Source organism: Grammomys surdaster, unplaced genomic scaffold, assembly GCF_004785775.1.
Source record: "Grammomys surdaster isolate TR1022 unplaced genomic scaffold, NIH_TR_1.0 149, whole genome shotgun sequence".
Taxonomy (NCBI): Eukaryota; Metazoa; Chordata; class Mammalia; order Rodentia; family Muridae; genus Grammomys; species Grammomys surdaster.
The window spans coordinates 13,589,773-13,605,943 of record NW_021604607.1 but is presented as its reverse complement, the minus strand read 5'-3'; the positions used below and the strand labels follow the sequence as shown (position 1 = coordinate 13,605,943).

The 16,171-nt window shown below is 40.9% G+C and overlaps 1 protein-coding gene across 1 annotated transcript; it reads left to right on the top strand.

The window, feature by feature from the left end:
• The first annotated feature begins 131 nt into the window (after positions 1 to 131).
• Positions 132 to 8,839, top strand: LOC114619204 (tetratricopeptide repeat protein 39B-like). The gene is made up of 2 exons (XM_028765064.1): positions 132 to 299; positions 6,717 to 8,839. The coding sequence occupies exon 2, from the start codon at positions 6,830 to 6,832 to the stop codon at positions 8,642 to 8,644; it is 1,815 nt and encodes a 604-aa protein (XP_028620897.1). The 5' UTR covers positions 132 to 299; positions 6,717 to 6,829; the 3' UTR covers positions 8,645 to 8,839.
• The last annotated feature ends 7,332 nt before the right edge of the window (positions 8,840 to 16,171 follow it).

Here is a 16,171-nt window from a genome sequence, read left to right as displayed (position 1 = left end):
GCGGAGGGATACGTTTCCATGGGAACGCCAGGACCTTGCCCATAAACCTGTGGCCTTCCGGGCGGTCTCCTGCTCCCTCCCCTCCCCTTCCCCTTTCCTGAACCCTAAGGATCCTCCTAACCTCACCCAACCCTTTTACTTCTTCATTTTAATCTAGAAACTGACAGCGACAGTAACCTAAGTACAGGTACATTAGACCGTCCTGTGAAAGTGTAAAATTTAACCGCTGATGTCGCTGTCGCCACCTTTGGGGTACCTGGCCTAGTCTGCTGTTCAGTGATCTTTAAGGCTCAACAGAGGTAATAAGACTATGAACAGAGTGAAAATACCCCTTATGTCTAATGGTCATTGCATCACAGGCCTCAAAAGGGATAACTTCTCCCAGGGATTCTGGATAATACCTCTCCTATTTGTACTGTCAGTCACTAATTTGTCACCAAGTTTGATCTGAATCCTTGGGAGTTTGCTGAAACAAAGGGATAGAGTTGGGGAGAAGGGGTTCTGGCAATGTTAAAATTGTAGCAAAACTGTAAAAGTTTGCAAGCATACTGAGTCAAGACAATTCTTGCATCTGAAGCACAAATTTATTTTTCCCTTCTAGTGCTTTGGATTTTTAAAAGTTGTGTTTGAATTTTTACTTAAAACCTTACAACTCAGCCACTCAATGCATATCAAGTGAAACTCTTATCTCTATGTTAGAGTTGCTTAAAATCTGCCTTTGACTTTACCCAATGTATTTGCCAGAATTTAGCTCTAAAAAAAGAGTTAAGTTCTTTTTATCAACCACCAAAAAACAAACAAACCAAAAAAACAGACATTACATCATAACCATTTGGAATACTCAAGGGTTGAAAATTTTACACATAAAAGAAGAAATTCTTAGGTATGTGTATTTCATCTTTTTCATTTTCATTTGGTGTCTGTAGATTCAGATGTGGAGTGGAGAGAAAGGAGTCCTATTTGGTCAATAAAGCATGAGACTCTTAAGTGCTACCAATTTATATGCATGTTGATTTTCAAATATTTAAAGTTATAGAGTGTCGCAACAAAATCTCTGGCAAGAAAATAGAAACTCTACCAGTCTGTTGTTCTGCCTCAGTCTTACCATTGTGTTTGCTTGCCACAGTGTCTCCTGCAGTCCAGGCTGGCCTCCCTCAGATTTACTAAGTGTAGAACCCAGAGGATTTTTTTTTTTTTTGGTTTGGTTTTTCGAGACAGGGTTTCTCTGTGTAGCCCTGGCTGTCCTGGAACTCACTCTGTAGACTAGGTTAGCCTTGAACTCTCGAACTTAGAAATCCGCCTGCCTCTGCCTCCCAAGTGCTGGGATTAAAGGCGTGTGCCACCACTGCCCAACAAACCCAGAGCTTTTAATCATGCTAGGGAAATATTCTTCTAATCTGAGCTACATTCCCAATCCCTGGTTATGTTTTTATCTGCTTCTCTTCTGAAAAGCATTGAGCAATAATTATAAAAATGTTTACTCTCTCTGAAGGACTAGCAATTCTATAAAGTCTAATTTCACTTTTTTGTTTGTTTGGGTTTTTGTTTGTTTGTTTTTCAAGATAGGGGTCTCTCTGAGTAGCCCTAGCTATCTTTGTAAGATCAGAATTCCATCTGTAGACCAGGCTAGCCTGGAACTCAGAGAGAGCCACCTGCCTCTGCCTCCTGAGTGCTGGGTTTAAATATGTATGCCACCATACCCGGCCTCCAGATTCAGTTTAAATGAATCTACTTAGGTTACCAAATATTCTTTTTTTGGGGGGGTGGGAGTTCTAGAAAGGGTTTCTCTGTGTAGCCCTGGCTGTCCTGGAACTCACTCTGTAGACCAGGCTGGCCTTGAACTCAGAAATCCGCCTGCCTCTGCCTCCCAAATGCTGGGATCAAAGGCGTGTGCCACCACCGCCCGGCTTTACCTATTCTAACATTTGCTAATATAAGCTATTGAGTTATTAATTATGAATTATATTATATATATATTATTAATATGCTGCACTTGTTAAATCTTGGTTGTTAACACATTAAAGTTGGAGGTTGTGGCTAAGACAGGAAAATCATTAGAGGCCAACCTGGGTTACATAATATCATAGCCCAATCTGATCTGCATAGGAAGACCCTATCTCTGAATTTAGAAAAAAAAAAGGAAGGTAGAGTATTCATAATCTTTTTACATCAATTTTAAAATTTATCTTTGTTTATTAAATGTAACATTTCCAGAAAAGAGTTGAGCAGTTGTTTTTGTTGGTGTTGTTTGTTTATTGAAGCAGGATCTTGCTGTAAGCTCTTCCTACATTCATCTTCCAGTGTTCTAAGGAAAAAGTTGACATATATATATATGTTGGTGATTTCACCTAGTGCCTAAGGCATGTATGCAGGAGGCAGGGGAAAGCTCACTTTTAAATCTTGCTTTCTTCGCTGTTTTAGTTTCATTTTTAAATTATTATCACCATTATGTTAGATGAGGAAAACACTAAAATAAAACAAGCAATTTAAATGTTTCATACCCCCCCTCCTCTCTCTCTTAAAGATTTATTTTTTTATTTGTATGAGTACACTGTAGCTGTCTTCAGACACATCAGAAGAGGGCATCAGATCCCATTACAGATGGTTGTGAGCCACCATGTGGTTGCTGGGAATTGAACTCATGTCCTCTGGAAGAGCAGTCAGTGCTTTTAACTGATGAGCTGTCTCTCCAACCCTGTCTCTCTCTTAAACACAAAGAAATAATAACTGGGTGGTGGTGACACATGCTTTTAATCCCAACATTTGGGAGGTTGAGACAGGCAGATCTCTATGAGTTGGAGGCCAGCCTGGTCTACATAGTGAGTTCTACAACCCCTCAGGAGAAAAGCTCTAACGGTGTCTTTTAATGTGTGTGTATGTGTGATCTACTTACACATGGACATATTCACTGCAGGTTGCTCTAAATACCCATGTTCAGCTACATCCTTTTATTATTTTTCTATAAACCACGATCATCTGTGCTTCCAGAATGCTTTTAGAAATTCTAGATAGGAAAGGTGTATGGAGTGTATAGTTCTGTCATATTATAACAAATGAACTCATTAGCTGCATGCTACATACACTGCAAACAATACTAAACTATGAAGAGAGAGAGAGAGAGCAATACGAAAGAGCTCTGAGTGCTCTGGCCACCTTCCAACACACAGGGCGTGGAAGCTCGTGCTTGTAATTCCAGCATGTAGCCAGCTGAGTCAGGAGAATCCTGGGTTTTAGGACAGCCCCAGCCACATGGAAGACTAGGGTAGGGTGGGGGAATAAGAATGTGATAGTAAAACCAGGAAGAAGAAAACGAGTGCACAGGATGCTTAGGAGTTTAAACACAGGGAATGCAAGGTTTTCTGAGGAACACCTTGTTATATTAAAAAATATAAAAGTAAGTAACCTCGATGCCCTTAACAAATGATTCATGTTCTTCCTTCTCCAAAAAACACTGGTGAGCTGGACTGGATCAGACTGAGGGTCTAACTACAGAGATAGATTATTTTAGGCTTGGGATCCAACAGTTTATTCTGCACCAGTTCGGAAGGAGAGAACCGTGAAGCTACGGATAGTCCAAGGGTGAAGTGTATGTAGTTTAAAACAGGACAATTCTTGGAGCCTTTTCAAGTGAAACTCCTTAAAATTATTTTACATAATAGCTTAATGTTTACAAAATTGTTTAAGATAATGTGAACAATGAAAGTTTCAAGGTTTCTCCACGAGAGAGAGATACTGCTCCTTAGCCATAGGACTTACCTGTGGAAACTTTGTTTGTAACTGGTTGACCATACTAAGAGAAACACTGGTTTAAGACCATTGACTTTCTTTGATCTAGAACCTAGTAATGGTTTGATTCTGCCATAAGTTAATAAACAGACAAGTGTGGCAGCATGTGCTTATAATCCTAGCACATGGGAGGTAAATGTAGAAGGATTACTGCTAATCTGAGACTAGCCTGTTATAGGCAGGAAATTATAGAGCAGTCAGAGCTATGTAAGGAGATTCTGTCTTTAAAAGATGTTTAAAAGGCTGGCAAGATGGCTCAGCAGATAAAGGAATGCTGCCAACCCTGAAGATCTGAGTTTGATCCCAAAGACCCACTTGGTAAGAGGAAATCTACTTATGCAAGTTTTCTTCTGACTTCCACATGAGTAGTGTGTGTGTGTGTGTGTGTGTGTGTGTGTGTGTGTGTGTGTGTCTGTGTGCGTGTGCACATGCGTGTACCAAGTAAATGAATGTATTTTTAAATTTTAAATGTATTTTACTAAAATAATGATGATGATGATGACAAACATAATTTTCTAAGGAAAATCCTAGTACTCAGGAGTCAGAGGCAAGCAGAGTTCTGAGTTCAAGGCCAGCCTGGATTACACAGTAATAGTAAGACCCTGTCTCAAAAGTTAAAAAAAAAAAAGAGGAAGAGCAGGCCTGGCCTCATAGCCTGCACCTATAATCCCAGAATTTGGGAGATAGAGGCAGAAGGGTCAAGAATTCAAGGTCATACATCAGTACATAGTTTGAGATAGCTCATGATGGGGCTACATGAGACTCCGTCTTAAAACAAAATGGAAGAATACGAGACAGAGATAGTAAAAATATTTGGGCCAGGTGGTGATGGTGCAAGCCTTTAATCTCAGCACTTGGGGAGCAGAGGCTGGCAGATCTCTGTGATTTTGAGGCCAGCCTGGTCTACAGAGTGAGTTCAGGACAACCAGGGCTACTCAGAGAAACCATGTCTCAATCAAACAAACAATACACACACACACAACGGAAAATTTGTGTCTATACTGAATACATACAGACTTGCCCTATCCGATACAATATAACTATTTACACAGTCTTTGTGTTATAAGTAATCTAGAAGGCTGGTGGTGGTACACACTTTTAATCCCAGCACTTGGGAGCCTGGTCTACAGAGCAAGTTCCAGGATAGCCATAGCTATACAGAGACTCCCTGTCTTAGATAGATAGATAGATAGATAGATAGATAGATAGATAGAATGAATAAAGTTTCTAAAAACAAACAAACAAAAAAACCACAAGTAACCTGGAAATGATTTAAAATCCTCAGAAGAATGTGCATAGTTGAATGCTACTTTATATAAGAGATCTGAGCATGTATAGTGTTTAGTGATATAGCACAAGACAGCTTTTTTTTTTCATGTATAAGGCTGTAGGTGTTATCCCTAACATCATAAATAAATCCAATTCTATAGGCCTGGTAGTGCATGCCTATAAACCTTCCAGCAGCTGGGAGGCAGAGAAAGGAAGATCATGGAAGTTGTAGGCTAGCCTGATTTACACAGCACATTTCAGGTTATCTAGGGCTATGTTGTAAGACCCTGTCCCAAAAACAAACCAAGAGCTGGGGAGATGGCTCAGTGGGTTAAAGTGCTGCTGCACAGAATGAAGGACTGGAGTTGTGATTCCAGACCTCCCACTAAAGCAGCCTACCTGTAATCCCAGGGGTTGGGTGTAGAGAGAGACAGGGGATCCCTGGAGCAAGCTGACTAACTATATTACCCAGTATCAGAGAACTCTGGTTCCAGCAAGAGACTCTACCTCAGTAATTAAAAGTAGAAAGCAGTTGTGGAGAATGAGAATCTATGATATTCCATTTGAAAATAGCTTCATAAAGGGCAGAGGAAGACAAACTTTGTCTTTAGGCAGAATCTGGCTGTCACCTACGTGCCTCTGGATAACCTTGAAAGAGTCACTATCCTTAGTTTTATCCTTACTTCCATTTTTTTGCTTTTGGTTTGTTTGGTTTGGTTTGTTGCTGCTGCTTTTGCAATTTGGGGGATATAACCCAGGGCCTTGTGCACATTAGGCGAGAACTCTACCCCTGCGATACATTTTCAGTACTATTCACTGCTATTCCACCTCAAGACTAACGTCTCTCTCAGTGCACCACCTGGCTTTCCCATGCACAACAGAGTCTTCCAGGGATGTGTGTGATTAACATGGTTTCCTGGAGGTTATTAATTATAGCTGCTAGTTCCTTGAAATATAAATCGTAAAACCAAATATTTCCCTAAGAAAACCACCTCTGAGATGACCCTCATCAACCTTTTTAAACATGTAACATTGCTCTTTTTTCTTTTGCCCTGTTTATTAAAGGTTGCATTTCTTTGCTGAACATGGGAGTCCATCCCTTTAAGAGGCAGAGGGAGGTGCGTCTCTGTGCGTTAAGGCCAGCCTGACTTAATGAGTGAGTTTCAGGATAGACAGGGCTAAGTGGAAAGACCTCGTCTCAACACTCCCCCAACATACAAACAAACAAACAAATGAAAAACTAGTTTCAGTGACAGTGTGTGGATAGTACTCAGAATAGTTTAGAGGTATTTTTCATCCCCATAATCTTTGTTCTTTGAACTGAATACACACCTTCCTTAGTTTGAACTAGAGAACTTTATAGGTCTCCTTTCTAACCAGATTCTTGCCTCCTAGTGAGAGTTTGTGCAGCTACCACAAAACACACAGAATCGTGTGCTTATGCAATTTGTTCAATGACCAACTGGGTACAGAAGAACTCTACTGATTGCAAAGGGTTTACTTTTTAGTGCTTAGTTTTCTTTAGCACATTCTAGATGAACTTTTCAGAAATTCATCTTCTGGGTACATAAAGTGATCCTCTCCTTGTCTGACATAGATCATAGAGAATACCCTAATGCTGCATCTCACAGCTAGTCTTGCATTTGCCTCCATTTTAACAGCAACACTTCAGACTGAGCTTTGTGTGGAAGAAGAGACCCTGGTCAGGAGTACAGCAGCTACTCACATTGCAGCTCCACCTCAGATATTCCTACCTCTAATCGAGGAAGCAAACATGTCACGGTTCCAAAGACATGAGGACAATGACGAGTACCTGTTAAATACCCTTAGTCTGAGTGAAGGCGAGACTGATAGAGTGTCGAGAGTAACTAGATCATTCAATCTAAGAGACAGTGAAGCAGAGGACAAGTTCGAGGATGCCCATGAAATTATTCCTGTGGCAACAACAATGAGCCTTTTATCATCCTTGGAAGAATGCACAACTGGATTGTATTTGTTTCTAAATAACAGATTCTCAGATGCCATCAATCTCATTCACCCATGGTCAAAAAACAGTTCATATCACGCCCTAATATACAGTATGTTTATGGTTGTCAAGGCCATCCTCACTTTTGAGCCACAGGATATCCAGATCGGAATGAATGCTGCAAAAGAAGCTTTGAAAACTTGCAACAATTTCCGAAAAAAACCCAGGATAATGACTTTATCTCGCCTAGTGAGTAGGCAGGGCATAAAGTGTATTAAAGAGGAGGAATTACATGCAGAAGTCTGTTATGCCGAGTGTCTAGTCTTGAAGTCTGCTATAACATTTATACAGGACGACAGTTTGCTGAATTTCCTTAAAAGCGGTGTCAATGTTGGGTCAAGCTATCAAATATACAAAGATTGCCAACAGGTCTTAGAACTTATGCCTGAGAGCCAAACTAAAACCCATAGACACCTGAATGGAGGGATAAAATTTGGAGTTGGAGTATTCAATCTGATGTTTTCACTTGTACCACCAAAATCACTTAAACTTCTCAATATGGTTGGCTATTCTGGAGATAGAGACGTGGGCCTGGCTTTGCTTCACGACAGTGCATCTGAACCCCATATAAATAACATCTTAAGTGTGTTCACTCTTCTCTTTTATTACAATTACGTGCGTGTAGTTGTTGGTGTTGAAAAGACTTCTACTGCTGCTACGGAGAGTCTCTTCCTGATCTACCTTGAAAAATTCCCCAACTGTGTTGTACTTAAATTTTTTCGTGCACGTTTTAACATGCTAAATGGGAATTTTGAAGGTGCAAAGTTAAAGTTACAAGAGTGCATTATTACTCAGAATGAGTGGAAGCAGGTCCATCACCTCTGTTACTGGGAGCTCATGTGGTGCCATATATTTTTGCAGAATTGGAAGCAGGCATACAACTATGCCAATCTATTGTTTCAACACAGCAGGTGGTCTAAGGCGATCTACACATACAGCAAAGCTATAATACTGGCATTGCTTCCTCCTGATTCTGTGGACTCAGAAAACAAGACCTTGAGTTCTTACTTCTTACGTGTGGATAGCCTGAGAATCAAATTTTTAGGCTCTTCTGTGCCCATAGAAAAGTTTATTGCTGAGAAAAGTCAGCGCTATGGTACTACGACGGGCTGGTTTACAGCACAGCCCCTTCTGGAATTCATCTATGCCTGGAGTGGCTTCCGAGTCATGAGCAAGAAAATAGATCTTATTTCAAGTTGGCTATTGATAATTGATAAAGGAAAAGAGCTTTTGAATGAAAATCCAAATGAGGAGTATGGCACAGATGACATGAGCTTGTTAAATTTGCTGAAAGGCCTGTGCCTGAAGCACCTGGGCAAACATCTGAAGGCTGAGCACTACTTTATTCGTGTTATCAGGAAGGAGAAAATGTTAAAGTATGACCACTACTTGGTGCCGTATAGTTACTATGAACTGGGAATGCTACACTATCTGAAAGGAGACTATGCTAATGCAACAAAACACCTGGACAACATAAAGAACTATAAAGACTATTCCATGGAAGCCCGGCTACAGTTTAGGGCTCATATTGCCCTTGAACAAATAGCTAAATTAGAAAAGTGATTCTTAACCCAGTGTGCTTCTGTGTAGTATGAGTGGAATATCTACAGTCAAGTAATTAGTGGGTAGAAAAGTAATTCCTCTGTGAAAAGCAAAAATCCAAGCGGCAGCTGCTAAGAACCAGCTAAGTAACTAAGAAAGGGACATGCCATTGCTTTGCCCTCTCTCCTCCTCCTTCCCCATAAAATGCAATGCTCAGACTGAGAAACGGAGTGACGCACATTCTTGAAAAAGGAAAGGCAGATGCTGTACACTGCATAAACATTCATGAGGGGATTACATTAATAGTTTTTAAACTTCCAAAGGTTTAGCCTTCCACTAGATTCTGAGTATGTTTTTGACATAACACAGTGAATGCTTAACTGGTAAAGAAATAACTTCGGTCATTACTGTTTCAAAAATAATGGCACACTGAGTACTATAAACTCTGAAAGGGATTTCCCTTACAGTCATTTTCATTGGCTTTTATAGCAAAGACGACATTCCCCTATGTGATAAGGAATATCTTTTACACTTTTACATGAGGAGGACTAGGAAGCTGTACTGTGAATTTCTAATTTGCCAGAAAATAGAGAAGAAAGAAGTCTCCATCTACATATAAACCCTATGATGATAATTGGGGGAAATCAAGATGACTAGGGAAATGGCTTAGCAAAAAAAAATATTTGCCACATAAGCATGGAGACCAGAGTTTGGCTCCCCAGAACTCAGGTAAATTTTTCTGGATGGCTGTGGCAGCCCCACTTGTAAGAGGTGGGAGGAGTTGGAGGTCCCAGGAACAAGCTGGCTAGTTAGATGAACCATGTCTGAGAGCTCTAGGTTCAGCTGAGAGATTCTGCCTTAATAAAGTGAGAAGCAATCAAAAACTTCTATCAACCTGAGGCCTCCACATGCACAGGCACACACATACACCCCTACACATGTGTGCCTACACTCATGAAAAGAAGTAAACACAGACATACTTTACACAACTGAAAAGTTAAAAATTAATGAACTTTTTTTTGAGGGGGGGAAGATGAGGCTGTTGAAGGTACAATTAAGTGAGGACCCCTTGCTTTTGTTGTCTTCTCTAAGGTGTAATTTCTATTTAAGACCAGCTAAGCTTTTCAACACCTTTAAATCATTCAAGAGCAAATGGTAGTTATAGATTTGGGACTCAGTATTGTTTTACTTGCCTTAGTGATTAAAAACTAGTGTCCAGTTTCCAGACCAGTCTGTTGGCTGAATACATCCTCACCCCTTGTTAGGAAAGAGCCAGGTGAGGTGCTGAAGATTTATAACCCCAACACTCACAGATGGAAGCTGCGTGCCTGGGCTACACAGACAGACCCTGGGCAGATAAAAGGAAGCAAAACATGAGGTTGATACTGGGAATGTTGCTTTGTCATAAAAGTGCTTGCCTACCATGGCCAGGCCTGAGTCCCATCCCCAGCACTCCACAGACAATAATGTGTTCTTTTAGTTTCCTAAGTTTGGATTGCAAAAACACATTCTCTTAATGCTGACTGGGTGTTGTGGCCAAAGGATTAAATGGAGCACAGTGGGGCAGCAAGTTATTTTAGATTTAGCAATGCTTGGTTTGTTAGAGAGAGGATGAAAGTGAGAGAGAAGGAGTTACAGCAGTTCGTGAGCTGCCTAATATGTGGGACTGACCGTGAGTCCATCTGGAAAGCGCTCCATTACACACTCTTAACTGCCGAGCCATCTCTCCAACCCCTTAGCTTTTCCTTTTTTTCTCGAGTCAGGGTCTTATGGAGTAGGCTGTTCTCATGTCTATTATCCCATCAATTAGGAGATGATGACAAAGGATCAAGGTTTTAGGGTCATCCTGGGTTACAAACTGAGTTAGAAGCTAACCTGAGCTACATGAGACTCTGTCTCAGAAACAAGAAACAGCAAAAGTCACTCTCATGGTTTATATTTATTGCTTTAGAGTGCAAAAAAAAAAAAAAACCCAAAAAACAAAGTATTCATTTTAGAAGAATAAACCAATCTTCGATTTATGCCAGAGAAATCAATTCTGCTTCCCTGGGGTTGTGACTCTTCCTCTGGGCAAGTAGCATAATCTTAATCAGTTCAAAGACTCAACAGTTTTTTAAAATTGGATTTTTTAATTAAAGATATGGTTTTCTGGAAATGTTTTTCCAAATACCATTCTTTACTTTGCTTAGGTACACAGAATATATTACATCAATTTTTGTAGTGTATATGTTTTAGTTCCCTATATTTCCCAGGTCCAATTTCTCTGCATTCTCTCCCTCTCTCTCTCTCTCTCTCTCTCTCTCTCTCTCTCTCTTTTTTTCTTGACCTGGGATATTGAAGCCCTGGCCTGTAACATGCTAATCCAGTGTTTTACTATTGAGATACATTCCTAACCCCTTTGCACCCTTTCTTTGTATCTATCTATCTATCTATCTATCTATCTATCTATCTATCTATCTATGTTTTGTTTGTTTTTTTGAAACCCAGTTTCTCTGTGTAGCCCTGGTTATCCTGGAACATACCCTGTAGATCAGGCTGGCCTCAAACCCAGAGATTTGCATGCCTCTGACTCCTGAGTGCTGAGAACAAAGGCAAGTGTCACAACGGCTGGGCTGTTTGCATTGACTTAATTCTGTCATTTCATAGTAAAAAATAAACAATTACCTGCAAGGCTATTAATTCATGCATTAAAAGACATGAACATACAGTATCCACATATCAAAAGGCTAAGGCTAAAGGGTTGCTAAAGTAGCCTGGACAGCAAAGTGAGACCCTCATCAAAACAGTAAAGAAAACAATAAACCATTGCTAATATTAATTTTTAGGGTTGGGATGTAATTCAATGATAAAATACTTACCTAATATGCTTGAAACTCTGGGCCTCTCAAGTACCACTTCAGTCCTGTATACAGTTAATATTTTTAAGTTCTTACAGTGGCTGGCATAGTTTGTCTCTGGGTTGTGTCATGTGTCCCTCAGACCCCACCCCAGTTTCTCTCAGTGCTGTGATTGAAAGTATATACCAATACTCCAAGCTTATACAATGCTGGAGTATTGTATAAATAAAATAAATTAGTATTCTAGAGACTAATGAAGGAGGATCTTGAGTTCTAGGCTAGCCTGGGCAACATAGTGAGTGCCTATCTCAAAAGACAGTAACAATTTTTAAAAGATTTTAATTTAGTCAGCTAGGCATGGGGCATACACCTTAATCCTGGCACTTGGGAGACAGAGGCTGGTGGATATCTGAGTTTGAGGTCAGCCTTGTCTACAGATTGAATTCTAGGATGGCCAGGGTTACACAGAAAAACCCTGTCTAGGAGGGAAAAAAAATCAATATAACTTGAGCACCGACTATATGTTAGGTAGAGATCTGGTTGTTAAGTACATGGTTGTCAATAAAACAAAAGATAGCCTCTGCTCACTTTCAGAGGGATTCTAGGCTTAATGATGTCTTAGTTATAAAATTTTAGAGCTGAAATGGTTTTGGGTTATCTTTTTCTTTTTAAGATTTATTTATTTTATGTATATGAGTACATTGCTGCTGACACACCAGATCCCATTACAGATGGTTATGTGTCAACACGTGGTTGCTGGAAATCAAACTCAGAACTTCTAGGAAGTGCAATCAGTGCTCTTAGCTGCTGAAGCATCTCTCCGACCCAAGATTTGGGTTATTTAATCACATAATCTCATTTCTAGATGAGATGAGTAAAATCCAGTCAGTGAAACTGTATGCATCCACACTTGTGTGTCCACACGCAAGCAAATAAACACCCCCCCACACACACCACAAACACACACACACACACACACCACACACACACCACACACACACACACACCACACACACACACCACAAACACACACACCACACACACACACACCACAAACACACACACCACACACACACCCCACACACACACACCACAAACACACACACCACACACACACACCACACACACACACCACACACACACACACCACACACACATACACACAAACACACACACACACAAATGAAAAAAATATGATTTTAGGCATGCATGTTAGTGGATTCCTGTAATCTTAGTATTTAGGAAATGTAGTCAGGAAGAGTTCAAGACCACCCTCAGCTTCACAGCAAGCTCAAGGCTAGCCTGGGCTAAATGAGACCCTTCCCCCACACCTAAAGAAAATAATTCTGGTTTTTAGCAGAAATCATAACAACAAAACAAACGATAGCAATATTTTCTGTGTGTGTTTACTGTGTGGGGACGTGTGTGGGGGTGTGTAGGTTTGTGTGGGTGAACACATAGAGGATAGAGTGCCAGGTGGCCTCCTCAATCATTTCTGTAGTATGATCTATTTTGTGTGCTTGGACCTTTAAAGGACCATACCCATTTCACTGTCAATTGCCTCTTGGAATTCTGGGACAGGAGGCTGAGAGCAGGCAGTAGGATTGGGGAGTAGCAGGGAGTAGTATCCAGGAAACAGAAGAGTAGGGTCAGAGAGTAAAAGAGAAGACAGTTGTTGACAGTTGATCCAGGAGAAGCTGAGCTGAGCCAGAGAAGATATTGTTCGGAGACAGGAGAAGAACCCATGAAGAACCCACACAAAGTAGCTAAAAAAAAAGAAAGAAAAAAATAAAGACTAAAAGCTATGCCTCTCTCTCTCTCTCTCTCTCTCTCTCTCTCTCTCTCTCTCTCTCTCTGTGTGTGTGTGTGTGTGTGTTATATACATGTATACACACATGCTGGCCTGGTAGGCACTTTAAGCCTACAGAGGTTGACATTAAAGGAGGTTGCACTGAAAGTATGAGAACCTGAGTTCATGTACCCGACATCAGAAGCCAGACAAGCCACTGTAGTCTGGTGAGATTGTTCAGTGGTTAAAGGAACTTGCCAGTATTCTTGATAAACTAAGTTGGAAGATATTATCATTATTATTAATTTTATTATAGACAAGGTCCCACCATGTAGCTCTGGCTGTCCTGGAACTCAGTATTATAGACCAAGCTGGCTTTGAACTCATTGAGATCCACTTGCCTCTCTGTCTTCTAAGTTCTGACATTAAAGCCCTGTGTCCCCATGCCCAACATCCACTTTACTTTTTGACTTTTATTCAGAACTTGGGACTTGTTGTTTTGGTGAAAATGGCAGGCTAGCAGGCCTGGGATCTGGCAGTCACAACCCCAAACCCTGAGGTTACAGATCCATGCTGCCATGCCAGGCTTTTATGTGGGTAAACTGAGGACCTCATGCATAGCAAGGACTTTACACTCTGAACCTTCTCACAAGTCCTCTATTTTGGTTTTGTTTTGGTTTCTGAGACAGGGTCTTACTCTGTAGCCTTGGTTAGCCTGGAATTCACCATACAGACGGGGCTGGCCTCTGCCTCCGTACTGCTGAGATTAAAGATGTGCACCACCACATCCAAGCTAAAACGTGTGTGTGTGTGTGCTTGTGGAAATCACAGAAGTTGGAGGAGTTGGTTCTCTCCTTCCACAAATGTCTCAGAGATCAAACTTAGGTTATCAGGAATACTGGCAAGTTCCTTTAACCACTGAGTGACTACAGGGGCTTGTCTGGCTTCTGATGTTGGTGATGGGTATATGAACTCAGGTTCTCATGCTTCCAGTACAACAGCCATCACCCCAGGCCAGTGTAGTCTCCTTAAAAAAAAAAAAAAATATATATATATATATATAATGTTTTGCTTGCTTGCATGTATGTCTGAGCACCACTATGGTGCCTGGTGCCCCTGCTGGCCAAATGTGTGTCAGCTCCTGGGAGTTAAGAGTTAACATTTGTCAGCAGCCATGTGGGTACTGGGGATTGAATCCTGGTTCTCTTTAGAACAGCCAGTGTTCCTAGCCACTGAACCATTTCTCCAGCCCCTTAATGTATTTTTTTTTTTTCCGAGACAGAAATTCTCTGTGTAGCCCTGGCTGTCCTGGAACTCACTCTATAGACCAGGCTGGCCTCGAACTCAGAAATCCGCCTGCCTCTGCCTCCCAAGTGCTGGGATTAAAGGCGTGCGCCACCACTGCCCGGCATGTACTATTTTTCTAGATTTGTTTTTTGTTCCCTTCTGTATGTGTGGAGGGCAACTTCAGGTGTCATTTTCAGAAAATCCACCTTGAGACAAGGTGACAAGGTCTTACTAGCCAGAATTTGACAATTAGACTAGTGAGCCCCAGAAGTCCTTGCTTCCACTTCCCAGCCATGAGACAAACGAACCATACCAGCCTTTTTTTTTAAATAGAGCTATTCCTAGCTCTCATCAATATAATCTTGATGACCAAGCATATACATAAAGAAGAGACATTTCAATTGGCTGGCACTAATTGAATGAACAGAAAAACTAGAATATTTTAAATATCTTATACTTAGTTACAACATAATGCAACTAATTTGTGTGTGTGTGTATGTGTGTGTGACAGGGATGTCTTAGAATTCACTATGTAGACTAATTGATCTCAAAATCCCCACCTACTTCTGCTTCCTACATGCTTGGATTAAAGGCCTGTGCACCACTTGTGGCCCAAATGCAACTCAAATTTTTGATAATTTGGACAGGGTAGGGGCATGAACTTGTTTCAAAAGAGAAAGAAAACATAAGGCCAAACATATCTGCAGTAAAGAATGAAACTTAAAATGCAAGTGGACAGTTGACACAGATCAGTTGTAGCTTTTTTATTTTGTGGTTTTAAAGGTCACACATTTTCTCCCACACTCTTAATAACTTGGAATTTACATTAGCTCTTTGTAGATTTATAGAGGGTTTTAACTGGTAAAGTCTAACTTAATCCATGAAAGCTCATTAATATAAGCAGTCATTCATTCAATGAATGAAGGTTTTGGGAAGGATTATTTGATATGGAATTCCAAGTAGTAATAAAAGAAGCCGATTCATAATGTTGCTGCTGCTTGGCTTGACAATCTTATAGCTCAGTTTTTGTTCATCGCCCTTGTTTTTGTTTGTTTCAGTATCTGCAGAATCTTAGCATTTACTGCCTTGCACCACTTTTCAGTATCACAGTCTCGAAGATTCTGCAGTATGTCAGAGCCTAGTCAGTTACGTGCCCAGAAATCTGAAACAGAAGCAAGGGCTATAGCCCTTTCCACCAAAGGAGTTTATAATGAGTGATAGTACTCAACATAATCCAGTGCGGATCTTCCCAGCTTCAGTACTGCCCTCGAGATTTACTGAGAGTACGTCCCCAAAGGCGTACGCATTTTAACCGCCCCCAAAACGAGCTAAACAAGAATTCATGCCATTCACCTCGGCTCCTAGAGCCTTAAGATTTACCCAGAGAGCTTTGTGTTGAATCTAGAGCAAAAGAGCATTTTCATACCCCACTTAAAAAGCTTTGAGGAACATTTTCCTCTTACAACGATTTCTTGAGATATTTACAGTGGCCGGGAGAACTCACAGTTCCTTGTACACAACCTGCGGTGCAGGTGACTCCAACCCCTGCAAGAACGGAGACAAAAGAACTACAGAGAGGAGGATTCTGGGGGAAGGAAATGACGTCAGGAGCAAAGCATGCTGGGCTCAGGCGGG